At 26.1% G+C, this 25,864-nt stretch overlaps 1 protein-coding gene and 1 long non-coding RNA gene across 3 annotated transcripts; both read left to right on the forward strand.

Moving 5' to 3' along the window:
• Positions 1-216: 216 nt before the first annotated feature.
• LOC111626767 (cilia- and flagella-associated protein 206-like) lies at positions 217-17,597 on the forward strand. 2 transcript variants are annotated; one of them, XM_023370257.1, is made up of 15 exons: positions 217-540; positions 1,256-1,379; positions 3,822-3,905; positions 7,617-7,707; positions 7,777-7,965; positions 8,058-8,216; positions 8,422-8,514; positions 8,637-8,767; positions 10,394-10,510; positions 10,581-10,685; positions 10,766-10,951; positions 13,992-14,225; positions 14,298-14,438; positions 17,057-17,145; positions 17,414-17,597. In XM_023370257.1, the coding sequence occupies exons 2-15, from the start codon at positions 1,260-1,262 to the stop codon at positions 17,490-17,492; spliced, it is 1,818 nt and encodes a 605-aa protein (XP_023226025.1). In that variant the 5' UTR covers positions 217-540; positions 1,256-1,259; the 3' UTR covers positions 17,493-17,597. The 2 variants fall into 2 exon arrangements, with proteins under 2 accessions (XP_023226025.1, XP_023226026.1); XM_023370258.1 differs by lacking the exon at positions 1,256-1,379.
• Positions 17,598-20,662: 3,065 nt separating this feature from the next.
• On the forward strand, positions 20,663-25,316 carry LOC111626768. Its single transcript, XR_002756924.1, has 3 exons — positions 20,663-21,030; positions 24,894-25,020; positions 25,132-25,316. It is a non-coding gene; the product is annotated as an uncharacterized LOC111626768 (long non-coding RNA).
• Positions 25,317-25,864: the final 548 nt, after the last annotated feature.

Genomic DNA, 25,864 nt, shown 5'->3' on the forward strand with positions numbered 1-25,864 from the left:
ATAAAGTAGTATACCATTTTAAAATATCTAAAATCATTTTTGGGGAAATAAACTTAGATTTCACTATCGCCATTGGTCGAAATAAACTGTAAATGAAAAATTTTATTTTTATAAAATTCATTTACATAAATTCCAAAAACGTTAAAAAAAATTTATTTTTTTTAAATAAAAATCTTTATGCTTTCTTCCCAATGTGTGGTACTAGGTGTACCATACTCCATCCTAAATCGTCTGCTTTAGAACGCGTCTGTAAGCCAATGACAGATTTCGTTTCATATGAAACCAGCTCTGTCATTGGCTTGCTTATTCAGCTGTTTGCCATCTAAATGCGTTCTATATTATTTATTTACTATAAACGTTTTCTATATTAGAGGGAAAATATTACTAGAAAATTTTCTTTCGGTATTATTTCTATAAAAATAGAAACTTTCTTTTGAATTCTGACGTAAAATTTCTATAGCTTCGAATGGATTTGTATTTTAATACGATTTTAATGTGCTGGAGCGATTCTATTTTCTGTAAGAACAAAGTTTTTTGAAGGTATATTCGAAAATTATATTATTAACAGATTATATTTTATCTATATTTATAGTATTAGATCTCTGCTGAATCAATTATAAATCTATTACAACAAAATCTAACAGAAATATACATATATACATATATATATATATATACATATATACATATATATATATAAATATAAATATAGTCATAACTATTAATATATAATAAAAACAATTATACAAGATGTTCATAAGTCTGGAATCATAACAGCTATGTTGATCTTTGTTTATTCTTTTGCAAAGCACTGAATAAGGAGGAACATGCTCAAGTTATTTTTGATTATCAGCCTGAAGTTGCCAAAGAGTTTAACAGGTATTTATACTTCCCACCAATCACACAAGGTATGAATACAGCCTATTAAACTTTTTAACAACTTTATGTCAACTGTAAGTTCCACTACCAAAACAACTTGAATTTATTTCTCCATATTTGGTACTGTGCTTTACCTGTAAAAGAATAAAAATCAACATAACTCCTGTGATTCGACTTATGGGATACCCTAATATATATATATATGTATATGTATATCTATATGCATAAAAAATATAAATATAAATAAAGGAAACATATTTTTATGTATTATGTTATTATTTTTATACACATGCAAAGCTCTAATTGTTTTTATGTTAAAATTACTCTTATTATTTTAAGAATTTCATGATACTTATTAATAATTGAATTTTTTTAGAGCTATGGATTATGAAAGTGTTGAAATTATGAGCAGGCAGCTGGGTCGCAGAATTGTAGCAGAGATAATTGAACGATGTAAACAACATAATGAAGATGTCACTGAAGAACTAGCATTTTTTATAGTAATTTATAAGATATTAGTTAAAAGTTTAAAATTGCCAATTACAAGTTTAAAATTTAAAAGTTTAAAGTTGCCAATTACGCTACCAGGACCTCTGGTCCGACCTCCTCTTCCAGTATAAATTTGTCTTATTGAATGTTGTCTTATAAATTATTAATATTATAACCGTTTCTAGCCTGATGATATTTGGCATTGATTGGTCTGTAGCTTTATAAAATTTTTCATTGATGCAAACAGTTTCTTTTTGATATAAAAATGTATAAAACAGAAAATAATATATAATTTAATTGATTACATAAACTCTTTATTATTATTATTATTGTAAACCACTGTCTTTACATGATTCATTTGAATTCTAATTTTAAAAATAAAACATATCAACTGTTAAAATCGACTTTATTTCAGTTTAATATAAATAACAATAATTCTTTACTTATTGGATTTTAGTTTATAAATTATTTATATGTGCATTTGATAATTTAATAAAACATTTGTAATTATATGAACTTGGTTATTATGGAACTTGGTAATTATGGAACTTGGAACCTACGCACTTGGAAAGTCAGGAAAAATCAGGGAAAGTCAGGAAAAATCAGGGAAAGTCAGGGATTTACATTAGTGTTCCGAAAAAGTCATGGAAAGTCAGGGAAAACAAAAACAACAAGGCAACCAAGGAAACAAATTCTTTCCTTGGTTGCCTTGTTGTTTTTGTTTGCTGACAGCATGACTGACCAAGTGTAACTGTCTGCAGGCAGCCAGAAGTATTGTGGTACAATGCAACTATGAAAAGGGAGTGCAGAATATTTTCAGGATCCCAAAATTTTTCCTAAAATTATAGCACACAAAATATACAAGCATACAAGAATATCAATTGTTATTTTTCAAATTTAAAATACTTTTAGATTTTAAAACTGCTGTATTAATTATGCAGTATTATAAGTTTGAGAGAAAAATCTAATACTCTTAATAATCTAATGTTGATAAAAAATTTTTGAAATATTTTAACTTTCTATCTCTTGCAATTTACACTTTCAATTTGAGGGAAGATGTTAATGAACTGATGAAAAAAAATAACAACAAACCAAAAATGATAACTTAATATTAATTTAAATGGTATTATTTATCATTTTTCATTTTAATAATATTGATCACATAACAAAACAATTTCTGATTTCTGAAACTTTTTCCCAGTTTATTAATATTTTATAAAGTTTGGAAAATTTATTAAAGAACAAATTTAATAAATTTATACTTTTCTACATGGATTATACTGAATTCTTTTAATAATAATTAACAGCTTTTTTCTTTTTTTCAAAGCTATGAAGTTTTATAGTTATGAGTTAATAACAGGATAAATTATTATTTAATAAAACATTTTAGTTTTTTGTAGAGAAGACATGCCATAATTCTGTCTTTCTTATTTTATTTTTGATTTTACTAATTCATCAATCATAAAAAATATATAACTGTTAATTAGAAAAAATAACCAGTTAAAACGTTGTAGAAGCACTAACATATGTGCATAGTAAGTTGAGTAATGTTTTATTTTGTTAATGTGCTATACTGTAAGGACGTGAGGGTCAGAATTTATACAAAGTTGGTCAGGGAATTTAAAACAAAAATTCAATTATGAATTTTTGTTTTAAATTCCCTGGGCCTTAAATGTTCATACAGGGTTAAAACAAAAATTCAAGTATGAATTTTTTGTTTTAACCCTGTATGAATTTAAAATTTTAAGATTTTGATTGTTAAAGATAATATAAAACTATTGTAATTAAATTTCTTAACAAAAGATGAAACAATAGATATGTTCAGATTTGTTTCAGAAATCTGTAACTTAAGAAAGGATTAACTAGCATTCTGTCATTACTCTGCTAAATTAATCAATGCATCTTTAATAGTGAAGTTTAAGGAAATTCACTGTTTTTGACTGTTTAAGGAACTAATGTTTTTAATCTGGTTTTTAGGCCATCTTTGGGCATGAACAGAGCTGTTAAGAGTGGAAACTGGAGATTTTTTCCCATGCCTGGAGAAAACTTAGGGGTTTGTAATGGTTCATCTCCCTATAAATTAATGTTAATGTTACTACGGAAAATAAATCTATAAGACTGCTTTTTTATTTATAAAAACATTCTACATATTTTATTTGTTAAAAATTTGCAAAAAAAGGACTTATTAAGAGCAAAAGAAGTCCCTAACCCTGGACTCTCTACAAGCTCTCAATAACCCTGGGCATGAACAGTTAAAAGTGATATGCCAGTGTCAATAAGAAGAGAAGATAGAATGATATAGCATTCTTTAATTAAACTTCATCCACTGTTAAAAGTACAGTACATTGATTAATTCACCAGAATAAATACTGTTGCTAGTTCATCCTTATTAATATGGAAGTTATATATTCTTTTTTCCAGATTATTAATTTATTGTATTGAAAATTTTGTAGATTCGAATTGTTTCAACTGATCCAGATTACACCAATTGCATAAGAAATGATATGTTACCAGAAGAAGAAGAAAATTTAATTAAAGTGAGTTTAAACATATTTTAAAATATACAAAATATAATAAATTTAAGAGCTTATCATACTTTGAGCTAATAACTTCTTTGAATTTTATGTAAAGACATAATTCTTCTTTATTCAACTACACATAGGTCAACTTTCTTTCTGGAGATTTTATTTAAAATACAAATGCATTTCAAGTAAGGTTTTTATTCAGTCCTTGCCCCTTTTCAGTATACAAAGACATACTTAGTTATCATTTATTTCTCAACAGCATAACTTTCCATACAAATGTCTATCATTTTGATGTTTTTCTAAAGATAGAAACACTAAAATAACAGATATTCAAAGAAAAAAATTTGAAAGTGATAAACACAATTATACACAAATATAGTGGAATCAACTTATTATGACCACTTTGGAACTTGCAATTTGCAACAATAACCAGTCGATAGCATTAAACAGAGAATAAAAAGTTATTATTATTTAACTTGATTTATTACAAACAATTACAGTATGAGTGTATACAATTTATATTTATCAAAAACTGTACACTTACTATAACATTACACATTTATATATGGTACATTTCTTATAAACTGTTTAACTCAACAGACTGCAAAATTATACTAGAGAAATCATAACAGTAATGTTTATCTGCAAAGGTACATGTCGAGTGAAGGTCTACAGTATATGTATTTTCTAAGAACTCTTTGTCATGCACTCACAGTATTTAAAAGATAAAAGGTATGCTTAAAAGTAAGTTTCAAAGAAAATGTTCATTTATTATGAATTTTTTAAGAATTCTTCATTTGTTCCCAGGTGTAATTTTCACAATTGATAACAATAAGCAAAGTTTGATTATAACAGGCAGATTGTTTTTAACTAATTTTACACAGAGTGTTTTGAAGTTGACTGATTACGATAACAATATCCAATTGATAACATTATCTATGATTTACAACAATAGTTCCCAATTAGTGGTACGCGAAATTGCATGAATAGGTACGTGCAGCAATCTAAAATCGGTTGATTCAAAATTTAAATGCATGAGATGAAGTAATCAAAAAAATAATGGGTAGACCATCAAAAATTCAGCAATTTACAACATGATGTCGAATGAACAAATTCGTTTATTTATAACTAAAAATATTCTCGAAATTTCATTTAAAAAAATGCATTTGTGACAATACCTAAATGAAATTCTTACACAAGAAACAAAAATTGTACAATTAACACTATCATCATATCAGCGAAGTGGCAATAAAATATTTACTACCATTTTGCACAACACACCTCTGCGAGAGCAGATTTTTGGCATGACAAACATGAAAACTATACATTGTCACTGACTTCAACTCGAAGATGACTCGAGACTGAAGCTGACCAAAAAGCAACCAGATTTTACAAAGTTATGCAAAGAAAATCGTGTACATTTGTCACATTAAAATTAAATAACCTTATGTTATTTTCATTATTATTAGAATTGTATTTTAAAAGTAATAAATGTTAAATGTAAAAAAAGTTATTCTATTTATCAATAGCTGTCTACCCACGCTTCGCTTGCATTATATCGAATATTCTCATGGGAGTAAGATAGGCTACAGTTTACTGCGAGAAAATATGTCCATCTCCAACATGTAAGCTATCTCTGTGCCAAATTTTATTAAAACCTGTTCAGCAGTTTAGACGTGAAAAGGTAACAGACTGACAGAATTACCTTCGAATTTATAATATTAGTATGGATTAATATGAATTTCTGCTATAAGGGGTACGCAAGTTTGAGCTTTTTCTTGAAGTAGTATGCAGGAAAAACTAATTGGGAACCACTGATTTACAATAACTGGATTCCACCATGTATACAATATCTAACAGTTTATTCCTCGTCCACAGCACTAGTGGTTATATCCACAGTGATACAAGGGTGAATGTGAATTTGAACATTCTAATTTGGACCTCCTAATATCAGTTCTAGTAACACTACTGCATACTTTAAGAGCCTTTGGATTAAGCAAGAATGTTTTTGACAATTATTGAGATAAGTTGGTAAAATTTTAAGTCTAAATAGTATACTTAGATGAGAGATGCAAGAGTATTTAAAAATGTTAGGTAAAATAAAACATATATATATTGTATTCCACTGTATTCACACTACAATACATCAAAAAAATTTAGATATTTTATTGAATAATTATTAGAAGAAATTAAAATATATAATTTATTGGTAACATTTTTACAAAATTTAAAATAAAATCTTTCTAAGTAGTAGTGTATGAATGTTTCTTCACCTTATGCCAATGTCCCTTCTCTCTTTTGCTACTAACAATAATGATCACAAAAAAAACTTCAGAATTACAGATCAAAAAATCTATTGCTTCTGTGTGGAGACAGATTTAAATTTTTTTCTTCTTCTTCTTCTTCATATATGAGAAAAGTGTGACAACTACAAGGATTCCAAAACAACAAAATTTTCTTTATATAACTTTAAGAAAAAAATTTTTGTGATTTAACAAATTAAAAAAAAAAACTTAAATAAGGCTCATTTACTACTAGTAATATTTTATTTTAATCTATACCAAGATGATGTTTTAGTGAAAAAAAAATCAATTTTGTTTTCATTTGCTTAAAATTTTTTAGGAAAAATTTATGGCTTTAGATTGTCTACTGTTGTTTCTTAAAAGATATTTTAGTTATAAAATATTTAGCTGTAGTTATAAGGGTCTCCAACATTTAAACTGCAGCTGCTCTTGCTTCATACAAATACATGGTAGCTATTAGTATCATGCATAATGCATAGCTTAGGAAGTTGATTCATAGACTAAGAAACATGTTATTAATTGCAATGTTTTTACATTGGTGATTAAGTTATAATTAGCTTATTGACTTAATTAAAAAAGGCATTTGATAAAGTTAACCTTAATTTATTGTGGAGGAAATTAGATATTGTGGGACTCTCCGGATCCTGCATTATTTTGTTTAGGAATTTGTTTTCTACTACTAGTTATCAAATAAAAGGAGATACTGTTAATTCTACTTGCATAATATCTACTAGAACCACTAAGCCCTTTGTTGTTTAATCTGTTTATAAATGATCTTCAGAGAGAATTCATCATTCTGATCTTTTGGGTTTTTATTGTACCTAAATGTCACAGATGAGTTGCATTGTCTTCTATATGCAGATGATGTATTATTACTAGCACACTCAAAGTCATCTTTACAGAGGAAACTGATTTTATTATCTGATATTGGAAAATGATCTTTCTATTAATTTTCAGAAAACAAATGGATTGTATTTTGTAATGGAGGAAGATTTCACAAAACTGATAAAATTTTTATTAATAATGTTGTATAAATTGCATAATTTTTTCATTAATTCTTTGTACTATTTGTGTTATATGTATTGTTTAAGCACAATTAAGCAACCATTGTGTGGCTGCTTATTTATTCATTTTGTTTTATTTTCCCCTTTGTATGGAAGCTCTTGTATCAATAACAAATAAATAAATAAAAAATAAAATAATAAAAATATTTAAAAAATTAGCAAAACTGCCTTTATTATAGTATAGAAACATTAGAATTCTAATAAAATTTATTTTTTTTTCTTATACTTTTTAAGCAGCGATATAATAGATAAAATTTATTTTCATGTGAAGAAATTAAGCAAATTCCATAAATGTATTGATGATAAAATTTGTCATGGAAAATTTTAATGTTAACTATTAATTTTCAATATTGTAGCATTGCTGTGATTTGCTGTTATCTAAGAAAAATCCAAGTATTGATACGATGAAGATGCAAGTACATTATAAAATTATGTATAAAAATAGAGGTATGTTATATAAATACATAATTTGTATATTAATTTTGAATTGGGTAATTAATGTATTTTTTAATTTAGATGAATTTTTAACATCTCAATCAAAAGGAATCAAAAAGAAATCTAAATCATTCTTTTCGGATGTTTTAAAGGTTGCTTTATATACTGCAGTTGACTTTCGTGAATTAGAATATGCAATAGTATCATATTTTCTTGTAAAAAGTGGTATTGGATTACATTGTGATAGAAAATTAAAGCAAGAATTAATTGGTAAAAAAATTATTCACAATTTACTTTTATTGTCTAAATTACAACTTGAATATTTAATTATAATATTTTTACATTTATTTTAAAATTATTAGAAATCTTAAAGGGGATTTTACCACCAACAGAATTAAGAATATTTATCTCAATGGAAGAAGAAATGAAAAAAGAACAATTAGATCTCTTATCACAGGTTACAGTAGGAATTGGAATATATAATGGAAGATACAAAAATAGCATTCTTAAAATTGATAATGGTATAAGGATAAACCAGCCACTGTTAAAACTGAATTAATCAATTCATTTTTAACAGTGGACAGTTGTAAGTGGCCCATTAATCAAGGCATTTTTTAAACTTCACTCACTGTTAAAGATGCATTAATTAATTCAGTGCAATAATCGTATATTAATTAATAACTGAATTTTTTAGTATAAAAGTTATAATTTTAAATTTGTTTTTAGTTATCAATAACTTAAAAGAAACAATACCTGTGTTTTCAAACAAATTAACATCAGAACTTCAAAAAAGTAAAAAATTTTCTGAAAAGTTAACATGTATGTTATTTTAAATAATTTTTTTATGTTTTATTTTAATACTTAAAATATTTTAATGCTTTATTTTATAATAGATATAGATATAATATCTATTATATAAAATAACTTAATGTTAAATTTAGCTATACTGGAAGACTATACTCTGAAATCAAATAAGGAAAAATGGTCAACAAAAATGATTGAAATTTTAGATTTGCTGATTGAAGTGTTGATTAATATCCATCAATATGAAGTATATCTAACTACATTCTTGGTAATTGTTTAATAATTTCATAGAATTATTATCATAATTTTCATGCTGCATAATATTGCACCACTAAACTTAATTATATCAATAGTGAAATCTACAAAAGTTGAAATGACTTAAATAATTTATAATGAAATTTAACTTTCAATTATGATCGTCAGTAGTAAATATCATTAGAGGATTTCTGGATTAGAAAAAAAATTTATTTGATTAAATACATGCCTAATAGATTTCAATCTGTTAAGGTTTTATTCAATTAAAATATCTATTAATTAAACTATATTCAAAAAATAAGCATAACTATTAATTTGGCCTCTATCCTAGGAACAGCTACTCCAGATTAGCAAAAATCTTAACATAGAAGCAGAACATTGTATTTTTTATGCAACAAAACAGTTAAAAAACAAACTTTATCTTAATGCCATCCCAGACCATGATACCACCATCTGCAAACTGGTCTCTCTCTATGATGTTCATGAGACTTTATTCTCTATTCTCTCCAGATTCTAATCTGACAATAATCATTCTATAGTTCAACGGTGGGCAACCCCCGGCCCGCGGGCCAGCTACGGCCCGCGAAGAGTTTCTATCCGGCCCGCGAGATGTTTAGAAGAAATTATAAATAAATATTTTTCGATGTAATTCTTCTAGTTTAAATTGAATATTATTTTCTGAAGTGTTGCGGCAGCAATGACAGGAAAAAATAAGGGAGTTATTTCCTTATTCAAACAAAAAATGGGAGAACAGAATGTTTCTAAATTATTTATATCTCATCGCATCATCCATCAAGAAAATCTACGTGCAAAAGCTATGCAATTAGAAAATGTAATGTCTGTCGTATCCAACTACATAGTGCTGTTTTTATTGTGTTTAAAGTCACTTAGATTTTACAAATAGGTGAGCCGTTCACAGCCCGCACACGCATTTGTAAAATCTAAGTGACTCATACAACATGGAATTCATATAAAACGGAATAATCAACAGTGTTATAGTGGGATCGACTGTAGTAATTAATTTCTTTTTATTTATTTATTTATTTATTTCATATTTGCAGACTAAAAATTTACAGGTCACAAGGTGTCAATTAACTACTATGGCCTGCGGAAAAAACATAAAATTTATTCTGGCCCATGTTATAAAAAAGGTTGCCCACCCTTGCTATAGTTTATACCTGGACTGTTATCTATGTTTTGGATGATTGTTTACTTTATGGACTTGAGTGTAATTATACAATTATAGGGACTGATTGATTACTGTTCTTCATGATTACTATATTTATATATATTTTTATATTTTTTCCAGAATTAATATATTAGATAACTATTCATGTGATGTAAAAAGCAAAGATATAATTAAATACATGAGAATTTATTAATAAATATAAAAATTAAATCTATATATTGTAGGCAATGAAATAACTTTTACATATGTTGAAAATTTACACATTAATAACACCAGATAGATAATTTTTTTAAACTTAATTTATTTTATTGCTGTATTTAAATTTGATTTTTATAAATAACATTTACAATAAAAATTTTTGAATAGCTTCATATTATTTAATGTAGCATCTAATATGAAAATTTAATTTTTTTAAAAAATATTTATGTAAATATAATCTTTTGCACATAGAAAGAAACTGATATAAGTAATAAAAAAACTCAAGAATTTTCTGAAGAGTTGGAAAATACCATGTTTCATCTTCATCAGATCATAACTGCAACTGCTGAGCCTATTCAACAATGTTTGGTATCTCTTAGCTCATTTATTGGTAGTAAGTAATTATCAGATTTGATTTATTAATAATATTTATTTTCAGCCATCATTTATTCTTTTATATAAGATTTGGTTAAATATGCAAGATGAAATAACATATTTAAATATATTATCCACACTTGCAAATAATATATTCAGATGTGTAGAGGTTTGTGAAAATTCAAATCATATTTTATTCTTAAATATTTCTAACTTTTATATAAATTCACATAAACTTTTAATTTTTAGAATTCTCACAAATTAGTGAATGATGAAAAATTAGAATATCTAATTGAAAATTTTGAAAAAGTGCACGAAGTAAAAACATTTCCACAAACTGAAGATATATCTGATTCAATTTCTGCATCTAAAAATACTGTCATTTATTTTCCTGTATCTATTAGCAACTTTTCAAAAATGCAGTTACAGTTTGGTGTAAGTAAAATTGATATTGGTGTTGGCATTGGCATTTTAAATATGAATAAGTAATAATTAATAAAGAATTAAAATATCTTTTCTTTAAAAATTACACTTAAAATTTCTTATTCAGTTTATTTCTAAACTTAAATTAATATACAAAATTGCAAAAAATTTGATTATTTTTATTTGAATTTGATAATTTATACAATTTTGCTTTATACTATATGGAGTGTCCATGAATTATATAACTCAGATATGGGTAGGTGAGTATGCAGGTAATTGTCACAATGTGTTATAAGGAGGTTAGAGTGTTTACAAAAACATTATGTAATGGAAAGGTCTCAATCAGCAAGTAACAATGATTCATCTTCATTTTTGAAGTATTGTATAGTAAACTGTATTGTTTATGCATTGTTTAAACAAAGTATATTACATTAATTAATAAAATGATGTAACATTTGGTACCTTGTGCCATTTTTATTCCTTATCACAAAGGGATCAATCAAGGATATGCATCATATAATTTAGATGGTTGGGTATGTCTGATGGCATTATGGAGCTTTATAGGGGGTGGGATGGTAGTTGAAAAGTATAAAAATAGCATTATGTAATTTATGGACAATCCCTATGTATAATAGTGGAAGAAAAAGTATGAAAATTACTATTTTCTTTTTATTGGATGTCTTGTTTCTTTATTGTTATAAGAATTAATTATTATATATAGTGATTTCTATGCTTCTTTCATTACCTATCACCAGGAAAAGTTTTAGTTTGTAGTAAATTATATATATCAGTGTATGTGTGTAATATAACATGCAATTAGTACACTATACATATTCAGGGCTGGTTTTGGTCTGTTAGCCATCTGCATGCTACATATGTTTGGCTGCACCTATCAAGTCTCATTGCAAGTAAATTCATAACATAACCTAACCCAACCATTCAGAGCCTACTGGTATGTTTTAGGATAGTTTTATATAGTTGATAGAGTTCACAAAAGTAAAGTCCACAAAAATATTTGATATATACTGTACTTATTTTAATTTTATTCAAATCAAACCACCCTGTAGAAAACAGGTGCCTTTGTTCAAAGTTATATTTTAGTACTGTCATAAAATAGAGTTTGCAAATTAAAATGAAATTAATTTAAAGAAATTTTTCTTATTTACTATATAAATACAATATATACATATGTGTATATAAAAATTAATTTAAATATAAATTAAATGTTTGTGCATATCTCCTTCTTTATTTAAATTTCCTTTAGGTTCTGTTAACAATTAAAACAATGCTGTACGTATTTCTATAAGATTAATGGTATGGGAATAAAGACCCATTTGCATGAAAAGTAAACATACACATCAAACTTTGTACCAATGTTATTTAATGCAACCATTCACAATCACTTATGTAAGTGTAACCTTAAACTTAATCATAAGATATTAGCATAAATAATAATATTTTTTATGTTAATATAAAATTATTATATTATTATTATTATTATATAAAAATATTATATATTAACATAAATAAATATCTTGGAGTTTGCAAACTTTAAAAGTTTATAAACTCCAAGTTTTTATGCTATATATGTAAATTTAAAGTAAGAAACAATTATAGTGGTTATGGAATTCCTATTGATGAATTTTTCTCTGGTTCAAAGAACAAATCCCCATCACCTGTTGCTTTCACTTTTAAGTTTTCTGATGAAAAACACGTAAGATGCAAGCTTTGTTAATATTTATATCCATAATCCATATTTATATTTATATCATCAGTTGTCATGCAAACATCAGTCTATTTCTTCAATGACCACTATATTAAAATAACATTAAATTATACTTGAATTTTATTATTTAAAATGCACTATCAGCCACCCTAGGAATTTGGCTACTTTCATGGTTGACTGCCCTGCACACCTACTAAAACTGGCCCTGTACATGTTGATTACATATTATAGATATTGTAATTATCTCTTATATAACTCTTGGCCAATTAGTTACAATAAAAATTTAAATCTAAAACTAGACAGGTTAAATTTCAGTTTTAATTTGGAAATTTTTAATTGAAAATTCAATGAATGACTAGCAACAATAGTCTTCAGCAATACATTAATTAATGCATCTTTAACAGTGGATGAAGTTTAGAGAATGCTAATATTTTTGGTGGCTAATGAAAGTGAAATGCCAGTAGCTTTTCACTTTCATTAGTGGCATTCCATATTTTTTTGGAGAAATTGAAGGACAAATCAGAAATTGTTTTATAATAAGAAAAAAAAAAAAGCAGATTGTTTTATTGACAAGACTGTCTCTCTCGTCTCTAAAATCACACTGCTGTCAACAGCTGCACACCTTAGAGGTATGAAGGAGTACATGCATGTCAGGAGTTGCAATTTGGCACAGAGTATGTGGTGCCCAAATCATGCACACACAAAATAAACCAGACTTGTAGGTCGTCAGGACCGAGAACTGGGTCAAAAGAAAATACGAAATGCTGAGACTGTTTCTACAAACAGACGCAAGTGAGAGATTTGCATGAGTTGCTCACGCTCTCCCAAACATAGTCTCGTCCCAAAAATGGCTTTGCCATTTTACTGTTTGTTTCACTAAAAATAAAAAGCTTTATAACATTTATTATAAAATATAAGCATATACATAACATTTTGTTCTTTAAACTTTACCCACTGTTAAAGGTGCATTGATTATTTCAGCTGAGTAACTATAATAACTGGTTCATCTTTATAATTTTATCTCTAATAATTATTCTTCAATAAACGATTTTTATAGTTCATCCTAAATAATTTCGTAAATTGTGTTTATCATGAAATTAATCACTAAGACATTACTAGTTTTTAAATTAATATAATTTTCGAAAAACTGAATTGTAGAAATATTTCATTCACAGTTTTTATAAGTTAATTGAATATTTAAAATGCAATTTTATGCATTTCATAACTCATTTAATAGTATACTTGCAAGAGAAATTAAAACTAATTTGTATGAACCAGCTTCAAGCTTATTTCTAGCTGTTTCTAATTTTTATGAATTGATTACAGGGCTATTGTCCGTGGGCAATTTGTTACAGAGATGGAGCTTTGTTACCAGCAAATAGAGAGTTAGGAGTCATTATGTTCAAAAATGAATATTATGGATTCTGCAATAGAGAAGGACGTAACGAGTTTTTGCATAATCCTGATTCAATGATAGCAGGTGTTGTAATGGTAGCCAAAAAACATCCATCTTTGATATTGTTTTTACATTTAAACAGTCGATTTATTCTTCCATTTTTAGTAAATATTCATTTTTATTTAAATATTTTTAACTTGAAATAGTAGGAATTTATTACATACAACATATTTCAGAATCATGAGTCAATTGAAAAAGAAAAACCAGTATTTACTTCAGAATGTGAAACTCAAACTGAAAGTAGTTTAATCAGAAAAGTTAAATCTCCAAAATATAAGTGGAATGAATGGGATTTCAGAAGAGAAGCTTTACAACTTGTATTATTTTATGACATGTCAATGTTTTATTATTATTATATTGTTTGTCATCAAAGTGAAAATAATATACAGATAGCAGACTAATTAACTGTTAAATGATAGTCCAGTACTTCTGCTGTATTGGTAAAGTGTACAGCTGTAAGAGTTATTATACCGGATAAAGCAGGTTTATTATCATTTATCAAATGTAGTTTCATTAATGTTAGTAATGTTGAACAACTTGTATAAGAATTTTTTCCAGTGCGGACCACCATATGGCGATAGAAGTAACAGATGGCTTCCGACGTGTATTGCTGATACGCTGTTGAATAAAAGGAACATTTACTGCATAACAATACTTTCCTTTTTATTTATATCACATTTTATTCATCACTAATATTTTAATAACTTTATTAATCAATACCCATATATTAAGGTTTCAAATAAAAATTAGAAATTCTAATTCTTCTTTCTTTTTTTTTTAAAATAATTCTTTCTTTACAAATAAAATGTAAAATATTTGTTAAAAATAAAATATATATATATATATATAANATAAGAAAATATTTGTATAAAAGTAATTAAAAGTTAGATTAATTAAATAACAGTAAAAATATAATTTTGAATATTTTAGAATTTATAAAAATAAAATCAAAATTTTATTTAATTTATTTACGTGATTATTATTATTTTTTAATTATTTTTCTAAGACGAAAATCTCTAAGTTAGTGAATTGTTTTCTATATCCGCAATTCTTACACGTGTAAATTGTTATATAAACTATGTTAGTAGCTTCCTTGCTCTAAATAAATTTAAAATATGTAGGCTATATATATATAAATTTAAAAATAAACATCGTTTTTGTAAACAGAGTTTATGACATTAAAGGTAGACATTATATAACTATCTTATACAGGAAAAAATCAAGATTAATTAAAGAAAGCTATTATCTTTTAAAAATTTTTATATTTCCTTTATGTAATTGAATTTTTTTAGTAATTTTGTTTCAAATTTCTTACTTACAATTTTTTTTTTGTTAAAATTAAAATTTTATTATCAAAAAATCATCTTACATTATTCAATTAATTTTTGAAAAATTTTCTGAAAATTCTAAAATTACAAGTTAAGAATAAGACACTGTTGCGGATAATATTCTTAAATTAAAAAAAAAGATAATAATAGAATATACTTTAATCTATGATAATATTTATAAGCAGAAAATTTTTTTTTCAAGAGGATAGGAGTAAAATATACAACTTTGCTGTTGTAGCATATCTTTATAATGTTTTATTTCACATTTAAAAATATTCTAATGACTTTTTCTCATGTTTAATTTGTGTAAATTAAGAATAACTTTTAAATTAAAAATATAATAAAAATAGAGACATACACAAATATATATATTATATTTAATGTCTATATATTTAATGAATATGAATAAACAATAAAAATAAAACAGGCAATTATATATTTTAATAATGCTGTTAAAATAAATGCTAAATAATTTTTTCTCTATTCAAATATGGGGCGTGAGAAAAAGTTTTATTTACAAAGAAAAAGTCAATAAAATGTATGATACTAACAAATATTTCTTACTTTAGAGTAAATGTCATCAAATTTAACTCATCTTTTCTTTTATTTTAAACCATTATATTGTTTAGAAACTAGAATTTTATAATATATATATATTAATAATTAAGAAGAGAACTGTTTAAGAAAAGATTTAAAAAAAAAAAATTAGAAAGGTATTCAAACAGTGCATACTAATTACACTTATCTGTCAAGAAACTAACTTATACTAAAGTTAATTATGCTAATTAGTAAAATTAGAAAACATTCAGTGAAAGGTTAATCACTCGAAAACTACGCTTTAAGTTGCCTGACTTTTATAACAAATCTGAAGGAAAGACAACTGCGGAATTCATTATTCGGTTTTTGTTAATGAATTAAAAAAAGAAAAGAAAAAATTGCACATACACACATACATAATATAAGCAACCGTTTAACATCAAGTACATTTACAAAATATAATTAGAAAGTGAGTTCGGTTTAACACAGTCGCAAACTACTTAAAGAATAATTGAAACTAATAACAATTAATCGAAAATGTAAGAAATTAAGTTTCCAATGCAGCCTAATGTTATCTTTAATTAAAAGTAAAGTACAGTACCTATTTATATATGTTAACGTGTTTAAGATATTTATTTATTTAGGTCTAAATATAATTATTGCATGGAAATTAATATTCAAATTAATCAATAATATTTGTTTGTTTATTTTAAAAATTATCACTAATGTAATATATGTCACCATCTATTAAAGAAACTAATTATTAATAAAATATTCAGAAAAATTAATATTTTTGTCTATAAATATATAAAATATATCGTATAATCCGTCAATTTATCATATAACGTATAGAAAATAATNTGAGTCAATTGAAAAAGAAAAACCAGTATTTACTTCAGAATGTGAAACTCAAACTGAAAGTAGTTTAATCAGAAAAGTTAAATCTCCAAAATATAAGTGGAATGAATGGGATTTCAGAAGAGAAGCTTTACAACTTGTATTATTTTATGACATGTCAATGTTTTATTATTATTATTAATTTTTATTTAATAAAAGTAAATGTTTTTCAGGCAAATCTGCAGAAAAAGCAGACCCATTCTACACAGAGTGAACAAAGTTATTTTTGCCGCGACAACTGTACCCAGACTTTTCCACCTAAGTAATGACTTAATTTATTGTTTTAGATGAATTGAATAGGCAGCTTAATTAATTGTTACACAACAACTATTTATACTTAAAAACTTTAATTCTATACTTTTTATATTTATAACAGGAAATAATATACAAGATCAGTATTAAAATACATGATAATTCTTTAATTATAATCAAATTAAACTTTAAAAAGTTATGATTATAACTATTCAGAATAGCTCTAATATTATTTCTTTTAATTAATTAATTAATTAATTAATTCTTTTACTTTATAGAGATAATTTCTGTCAGACTAAACGAGACAATTCAACAACAATGAGTAAATATTCTTTAAGTAACCATCTTCCTCTGTGAATATAAATAATAAACAAACAGATTATTCTCTTCAAATAAATTTCTATTGAAAATTGTCAAAATTTGTTAAACAATAAATAAAAATAAAAAGTCTTTTACAAATGATTCAGTTATTATTGAAATTATAATTAGGGTTTAAAATAGCAATTATTTAATCCACCTTAAAAAAGAAGGGGGTATTTACAATCAGTGGCTTTCTCAAAAATCATGAAAGCACTTTTCCAAACCTTATTTTGTTTAGTACTGGTTCTATGGCAAAAGCCAATAGCTTAACAGAAAACTTCAAACTTCTTCAAAGCAATGTTCACCAATTCTTGAAACCTGCTTACAAATGGGCTAGAGTTGTTTTGTGATTTTTTTTGAAGAATACTTTCCTCCATTTTTATAAGACTATGTCAACCAATAAAGTGGTCCAACGAAAACAAAATAAGGATTGTAACCATTTCATCAGAATGTGTGTTCACTGTTTATAGTGTGAGATCTTATATGACTGTTGTTGCATCCTAATATCAACACAAGATTGAGTAAATCTCGATGGAAAACAGAATTGACAAGTCAGAATGATGAGAGATAGAAAATTTGCCTCATTTGGATGCTTTTTGACACCAAGACAGTTCAACCTTGGAGGCACCAACCAACCTGTTTATTAAGGAGAGAAATCGGAGGCATAAAAAATTCTTTTTTGAGGTATTCACCGTTTAAAATATTAGTTCAAAACTTCAATCCTTTTTAGCTAACTAAGTCCCATAGTCAAAGCTCCTGCTGAAATATCACTGTAGACGTATATTCCTCATTATCTTACAGCCCCAGAGCAATATTTAAGAAGAATGATGTTGAGAATTAAGTCATATTGTATAGTGTGTTGGCAGTGGAGATGATTCAGGAATGATGGTGTTCAACTCAAAGGAGAAAAGTTCCAGATGGACAGTGAACAATATAGATGACCTCGGCTCATTTGTAAAGAACCAAGAGAGATGCAGATGGAATCTCTGTAAAAAACTTCATACAGAGCTATGTGCAAGAACTGAGAACAGCTCCCAAGAAGAACAAAGATGATGATAAAAGAAACATTTTGTGGAAAAATAACTTTGTGGAATGAACTTTGTGAAAAGTGTCGCAACAAGGAGCTGAATGAACAGGAACCTCGTGAGTATTTATCTGTTTGACCCTTTAATCACCTATCTTGATGGTCTTGATTCCTCATCAGGCTTTCTGATTGGTTCCACCTATTTCCATGACTAATTCAAGTCCAGCTCAGGATGCAGAAAAGATTGACCATTATGTGAAAGGAATTGATCATGTTCAACTTGATGCCAAATTCTGATACCAACCAGAGATGGTTGATCTTAGGACTTAATTTTTTTTTTTTTTTATCAGTTCCTGTCAAAATATTTTTGTTTAAAGTTACACTATATGTCTTTTCCAGGTTTTTTATAATTCAAAACTTTTTGGGGAGAACTTTTTCAAATTTTTATGAGAATTCAGACTCAGTCCAGACCCTCATAGCAGCTTACAGAAAACAACACTTAAAGTGAGAAAAGATTCCCATCATGAATACCCATAGTGAATTTATAAATATATTATAAATATTAAAAAAAAAAAAATAAATAATGAATTTATAATTTTATAAAGAAAAANATTACAATAACTAATTAATGTTTATTAAATTTTTACTTTTAACAGTTTTAGTATGATGCTGCCATCTGGAGAATAAAATTAGAAGTTTCAACAAATACATGTCCAAATTACAAAATGTTTCAATTAGTTAAAAGATAATTCGATTTAAAATTAAATATTCCATTTTAAACGTAAATGAAGGACTTTACGACTTTTATACAATGTTTTAATTGTGACACTTTACAGTTATGTTAAGAGAGTAAGTAGTTAAGCACTTAAACTACTAATAAAACTCCTATGTATATATGATATAGTAAGCTAAATTTTAAGATAAATAAAGTATTAATAATATATATATAATATTTTAAAGAACACAACACATAGAGTTATGAAATTTAAAAATTGGAAATTTGCAGATATTTTTCCTGAATTTGGCTCATTTTTTTAAATGAAATTCGGCCGAATGTAAATAAAAAAAATTAATATTTGTATAAGAATTTTTTCCAGTGCGGACCACCATATGGCGATAGATAATTAAATTTAATTGGAAAGTAATAGTATACATATTGACACATTATTAAATTAATAAACATTTTAAAGAAAAATAGGAAATAAATTAATATATTAAAATATATTATACCTATAGTTTTATTAATAATGGTAATTGATGCAAAGCTTAATAATTACTGGAAAAAATAAATTCTATTACATATATACATACAGACAGGCGAAGTATTTTTTAGTCTAACAAGTAAAGTTTTAAAAATGATTGTGATTTAAGGTTTTAATAAGGTACAAATGAAAGTCATTGAGATGTACTCACTGTTAATAGCATTTATAATGAAAACTGCTTGTTAAAAGTCTTTCAAAATCTTAAAAACGATATGAAGTTTAATGATTTAAACAAATTTTTCTAATTATTAAAACTAGAAATACTTTAAACAAAGAAATATTTTTGAAAGCGAAATCGGCGATGAACTTAATTGATTTTCATAATAAAGATGATTAAAGGTACAGACAGTACTGTACAGTACGTTGTATTATGTAACTTGAACTAATTCTTTGAATATATGAAAAGATCCTAAAGACAATTTTAATATTAAAATAATTTAGATATAATTCAGCTTTAATGATGCATTCAATATAGTTCTTTCAAGCTTAAAAAAGTATCTCGAATAAATTCAAAATTTCCACATCCGTAGATACTCTTATATAAATTCAAATAATTTCCAATAATGTTTATGGAATTTTTGTACAGAAAATTTATTTCTACTTGATTTTATAAAATAAAGCAATAAATAAAGCAAATCGAATGTATAATTGTTAAAACAATAATCGAATATTTTAACAATTGAAAAGCGATTGTACAGTTAAGAATTTAATTTTTTTTTTTTTTTTTAGCATTCTGATTGTATCATTATTTAGAAATTAAAGGGTAGAAAGTCATCTCCAAACACAATAAAAATTTGATATAAAAACAGAATTTCTAAATTAGATAAAAAAGAGGAAAAGGTAGAAAAGAATTTTGATATTTTCAGTTTGAGAACAAGTGAAATTTTAATCTAATCAAACACTTTTGAAAAAATGAAGACTGCAATATAACACATTTTTCTAAATTTATTTGAAAATAAAACAACGGAATATAATATAAAAACACAATCCAGAATGGAAATCATTTCTTCGAAATCAAATTAAAAGACGTTTAAAATAAGAAACTCGTTTTATAATCGCTAGATAAATATGAAGAGCAGAAAGAAGAGATAATATTTTCTTGATGAGAGACAGAATATATAATCAATAATTTGAATGAAATCAATGATATTAAATTCGCTAAAAACTTTTTGCCAGCTGTTTAAAAGCAATTTTGATTTTTATCATCATTATAAGAAATCGTACTTTCTTTCCGGATTAAATTTTAAAGGTACTTTTAATTTTATCTACATCCAAGTGCTTAGATCTTGGATAATAATCATGATTTAGAACCTATTAAAATACATTATTGTTTAGATTAGAAGATCAAAATTAAGCTTTTTACCTGTTTAATATTTTCGAATTAGTTTTAAAATATTCATATTTTTAATTTTTTAAAGTATGTTATATAATCGATTTATAAACATTCAATCGGATTCACACATTTTTAATTGAATGATACGCTAACTTCTCAATGTAAGAATGGGAAAATTAATTTTTTTTGTCAAAATATATATATTCTGCTTTAAAAAATTCAGTGTTTAATACTTTATTGAATGACAAATACTCATCTACATTGAACTGAATTAAGGATAAATATTAAATTATAATCGGTACGTCAGCTATAAATAATAATGCCGCATATGATATAGCAATGCTTCAATAATTTTAAATATTAATTTAGTTTTATTTAAGTAGCTTTTAACAGATAAAACAAATACAAAGAGAATACCGCTATGACGGCATTTTATCTGTAAAAGTTTCAGAAATATTAATTCCTGATGTTTCGTTTAATCCGTAGTTTTAAATGGCAACTTCTCTAGCTTATAAATTATGCAAGAAGGATACATTTATTGCATTAAATCAACTGAAGTATTTTCTAAGCGAAATAGTCAAGAGTTATAATAATTGTATGCAATAGCTAAAGACATTATTGAGCATATATATATACGATAAAAATAAAAATGAATTGAAATTAAAATTCTCTTACATTCCTAAGACGAAGTCTCTGAATATTTCTGTTGTCATAAATGAATTTTGTGTGAAGAAAGTATTAAATTGTTTGGACAATATTATAGAATTGAAATTAATGTGAGCAGTGCACGTGGAGTTTTTTGGGTTTTATCCACGTTTATAACACCTAGTTAGGGCCATATTCTCATAGAAAGTTCTCCCTTGGCAGATCGCCGTTGTGTTGCATTATCTCAGCTCATCAAACCAAATATTTTGTGAAATATTTTTTAAAATACCTGAAATGAAATTCAAATTTCTAAGTCATTTTAAAATACATAGAAATAATAAAATATCAATCTGTGATGCTGAAAGTTTAAATTTTATTCAGCAACATTCAAAGAATTATTTTAATTCTATTTATTTACTTAAATTTTATTTGAATTCAACGTACTGTACAAAGCGGTTAAGCATCATCCCACTGCTTTAGAGGAGGAAGGATCGAATCCTACGAATGAAAAATTCTAGGAAATTTTCGTGGATGGTCTGTCCCGAAAAAGTTAGGCCCCGTGTCTCACTACCCGGCTGTATCCCATTGTAGGCCTAGCCAAAACACAATGGCTTAAAACAAGACACTCTTAGTGTCAAAAGGGCTCTAATTTTGAGGGTAGGGATGGGCTTTATAAAAATGATATTATATATATTATTGTGAATGATAATAACGAGTAAAATCGTCATTAAGTCCGACTCTATTAGAGATACACACGACCCCACTATCTCCCCACCCCTTCGACCTTTGCTTACCAAAATTTAATAGTATCAATCCCCTAATAAATAAATCCCCTTGCAAAATTTCAGAAATTTTTGACAAAAAACACAGGAGTTATTAAGCTTCAAACAGGCTGAACAAAATCGTGCCCCCATACACACTTAACATCTATATACACAGGAAAAAAATTCCCATTTTTTTGCATTTCTCGTCGTTTCAAGGTTTCCTGAGTCCAAAAATATAAAAATCTGTGGAGGAGGTCATTTTTGACCGATTGCCACACTTTCCTTCTGTTATATATAACAGCCGGAAAAGTAAAAAGAGTTAAATTCAAAAAATAGTTTTTCTCTTTACTAATTCTTACATGATGCTACAATATCCATTCTTATATTGATTAACCTATGTAAGGATCGGTTCTTTTAATCGATATAGATCCTAGCCTAGCCTTAGGTAAACAACTCAAAGCTGATCTTTGTTTATGAACAGCTTTGAGTTGTTTGTTAGAGGGTTGACGTACTGTACATGTAAACAACACTATAAAACCATTCACATATAGAGATAAATCGGTCCGTCGGCATTGTTTTCTTTAAATTAAAGCGTCCGACACAAACAGCACGTGGTAATATTCTGGACTTTCGATTGGTCAGAATACCCAACTTGAAGAAAGAATGAGGTAAATAAAAGGGAAAACTACACTCGAGAGAAAGAGTGAAGAAGATTTAGAAGATTTGGAGAGCTAAGTCGTGGAATTGATCCTCAAACTGGAGCGAGATACAGTATATCCCGATGTAAACTTCATGGCCTTAAGACATTTCTCCATAATCTTCATCCTAAAGATAGCAGAAGTAACTTCTCCGCAACAAACATTTCTGAAAAATATTTTGGGAGGCCATTCTCCTTTCGTTATAACCTCTCAATATTGTACAATGTAGGCAATCCCGTATATCTTATTTTATAATAATATAGATATTACATCTATAATATCTTTCTAATATCGGTAATTACGATTATCAAAATCACTATAACGGGTACTGCGAAGAGTTCTATACTGCGCGACAGTTCAATTTATTAAAAACAACCCCGGATTTTTAAATAAAAAATCTGATATATAAAAAACATTTGAGTCAGTTACCTCTATTTGAAATATGTATACAAATTCAGACAAGCTGATGTTATACTTGCGAATATAAAGATATTAAAAAATACGTTTTTTAAATAAATTGCTGTTATAACTTTGATTTAAATCTTGCTTTGTTATTTAGTTAAATGCTTTATTAAATTTACTGGTTTATATAAATAATACGTAGAAAAAAAGCTACAGGCAATGCAAAGATTTCAGATCAAATCCATATCTAAATGGAAAGAATTTTTCTTACAAGTCATATCGAAATTATTATTTCTGATAATATGAATGGACCGTAATGAATATTCTAATTATAAATTATATATATGTATATATTATCATAGTCTTCTTATTGTATAACTATATCCCATTTGAAATTTAACGATAAATATTTAATACATATAAATATTTTTTTACCAGTGGCCAGTGACAAAACCACGAAAAACTGGTAGTTTAATCGCGGGTTCGTGCATACCAACGCGCTGGCCACGTGGTATTTTCCGGATTTTATTCATGTTTCTAACACCCAAATAGGAACCAGTGTTATACTTCAATAAATTTGTTTTTATCAATAAAAAGTAAAATAATTTTTAATTGATTAAAATAAATTTATTGAAGCATAACATTTATTAACTACTAAAATCAGTTTTTATTAACTTTTATTAACTTTAATATTAAGAGTCCATCATATTTGATATTTTAAAGTTACAAGAAATTTCTTATTTTCATTTTTATTATCGAAGAATAATCATTTTTATTTTAATAGTTGTAGTTTAGTAAATAACTTTTTATACAAATTATTTTGTAGTCCTAACTTTCTAAATTACTCTGTACACAAAGTTATATCCAATTCATATTTTTTACTTCAAACTTAATAAATAATAAATATATTAAGTGCATCTTTCTTTCTTTCTTTCAAAACTGCCATAAAAATTTCTGAAAACATTTTTAAATCTATAGTTTTTTTTAATTTTTATCCAAACTTAATTAACAATTCGATTCGAATAAATAAATATAAGCAAGTAAAAAGTTATTTACATGGCGAAAAAGTAAATAAGGAATAAAAATAAAATAAAATAACACAAAACAATACTCCAAGTTGAAAAACGTTTTCAAGCACTACTGAAATATAAATGAAGCTGATTTTTCGATTTTTATTTATTTTCAACAAATATAAAAATTTCTAAAATAAAAATTCATTTTCGAATTTTGATTAAATTTGCATTAATTGTATTGCTTTTTCGGTATTTAGATAATTTCATTCATCTGTAACTCTATCTATCAATATCTACGTTTTAATTATTAGCTATATAATATAAATGTTGAATAAAAAGCTGAGGTACCCGGCTTCTCTCGGAAAAATGATATATTAAGTAAAGGTAATATATTCATATAAAAATACACACGGAAAAAGAATACGTACTTATAATAAATCCGACCAAAAACTATTTTACATCGAAATTTAATCTAAACACAGTTTATTGTTTCAGAAGGATTCGGTCATTCTCAAGTGATACTCGAACAGGCAGACATACAGATGTGAATTTGAAGTAGCCTGGCGAAATAGCCTTTCCAGACTATCCTGAATATATGTACCAAAATTCATAGAAATCAGTTCAGTCGTTGTCACAACAAACAAACAAACAAACAGGCAGATGGGAATTCAATTGAATTCGTGGCAAATTTTAAAAATATTGTAATTAAACTTTTTAGATAATTTTGATAATTTTGTAATATACTTTAATTAAAACAAATTAAACAACAATGCCAATGTCGCTTGATTATACCCAAGACAATATAAACTTAAGATGTATATGAGTTAATATACATCTTAATGTTGACATCATTGCAATTATAAAGAAAATTCCTTTAATAAACATCACGTTACTGTACAATAAAATAAGAGATCAAATTGAAGATTAAACGAGCTTACATATGAGTAAATGAAAATTTTTAATTGTTTTGAATACATTAACAACTAAAATTGTCAATCTATTCCAAAAGACAAGTATTTAATATAATAAACACAAAATAATTGTGTAACAACAAATTATGAAGATATAAAACGTACTCTACAAAATTACTTAAATATAATTAGTTATTTTTAAACAAATATAAGCCTGGTTCATATTACATTACTTAAAGCAGGGGTGGCCAAAACGTGGCGCATTGGACGATTACAAGTGGCGCTTCAGTTAGTTCTGAGCAAAATTGCCAGATTTG

This window comes from Centruroides sculpturatus, unplaced genomic scaffold (genome assembly GCF_000671375.1).
Source record: "Centruroides sculpturatus isolate CEXI.00-Female unplaced genomic scaffold, Cexi_2.0 scaffold542, whole genome shotgun sequence".
Taxonomy (NCBI): Eukaryota; Metazoa; Arthropoda; class Arachnida; order Scorpiones; family Buthidae; genus Centruroides; species Centruroides sculpturatus.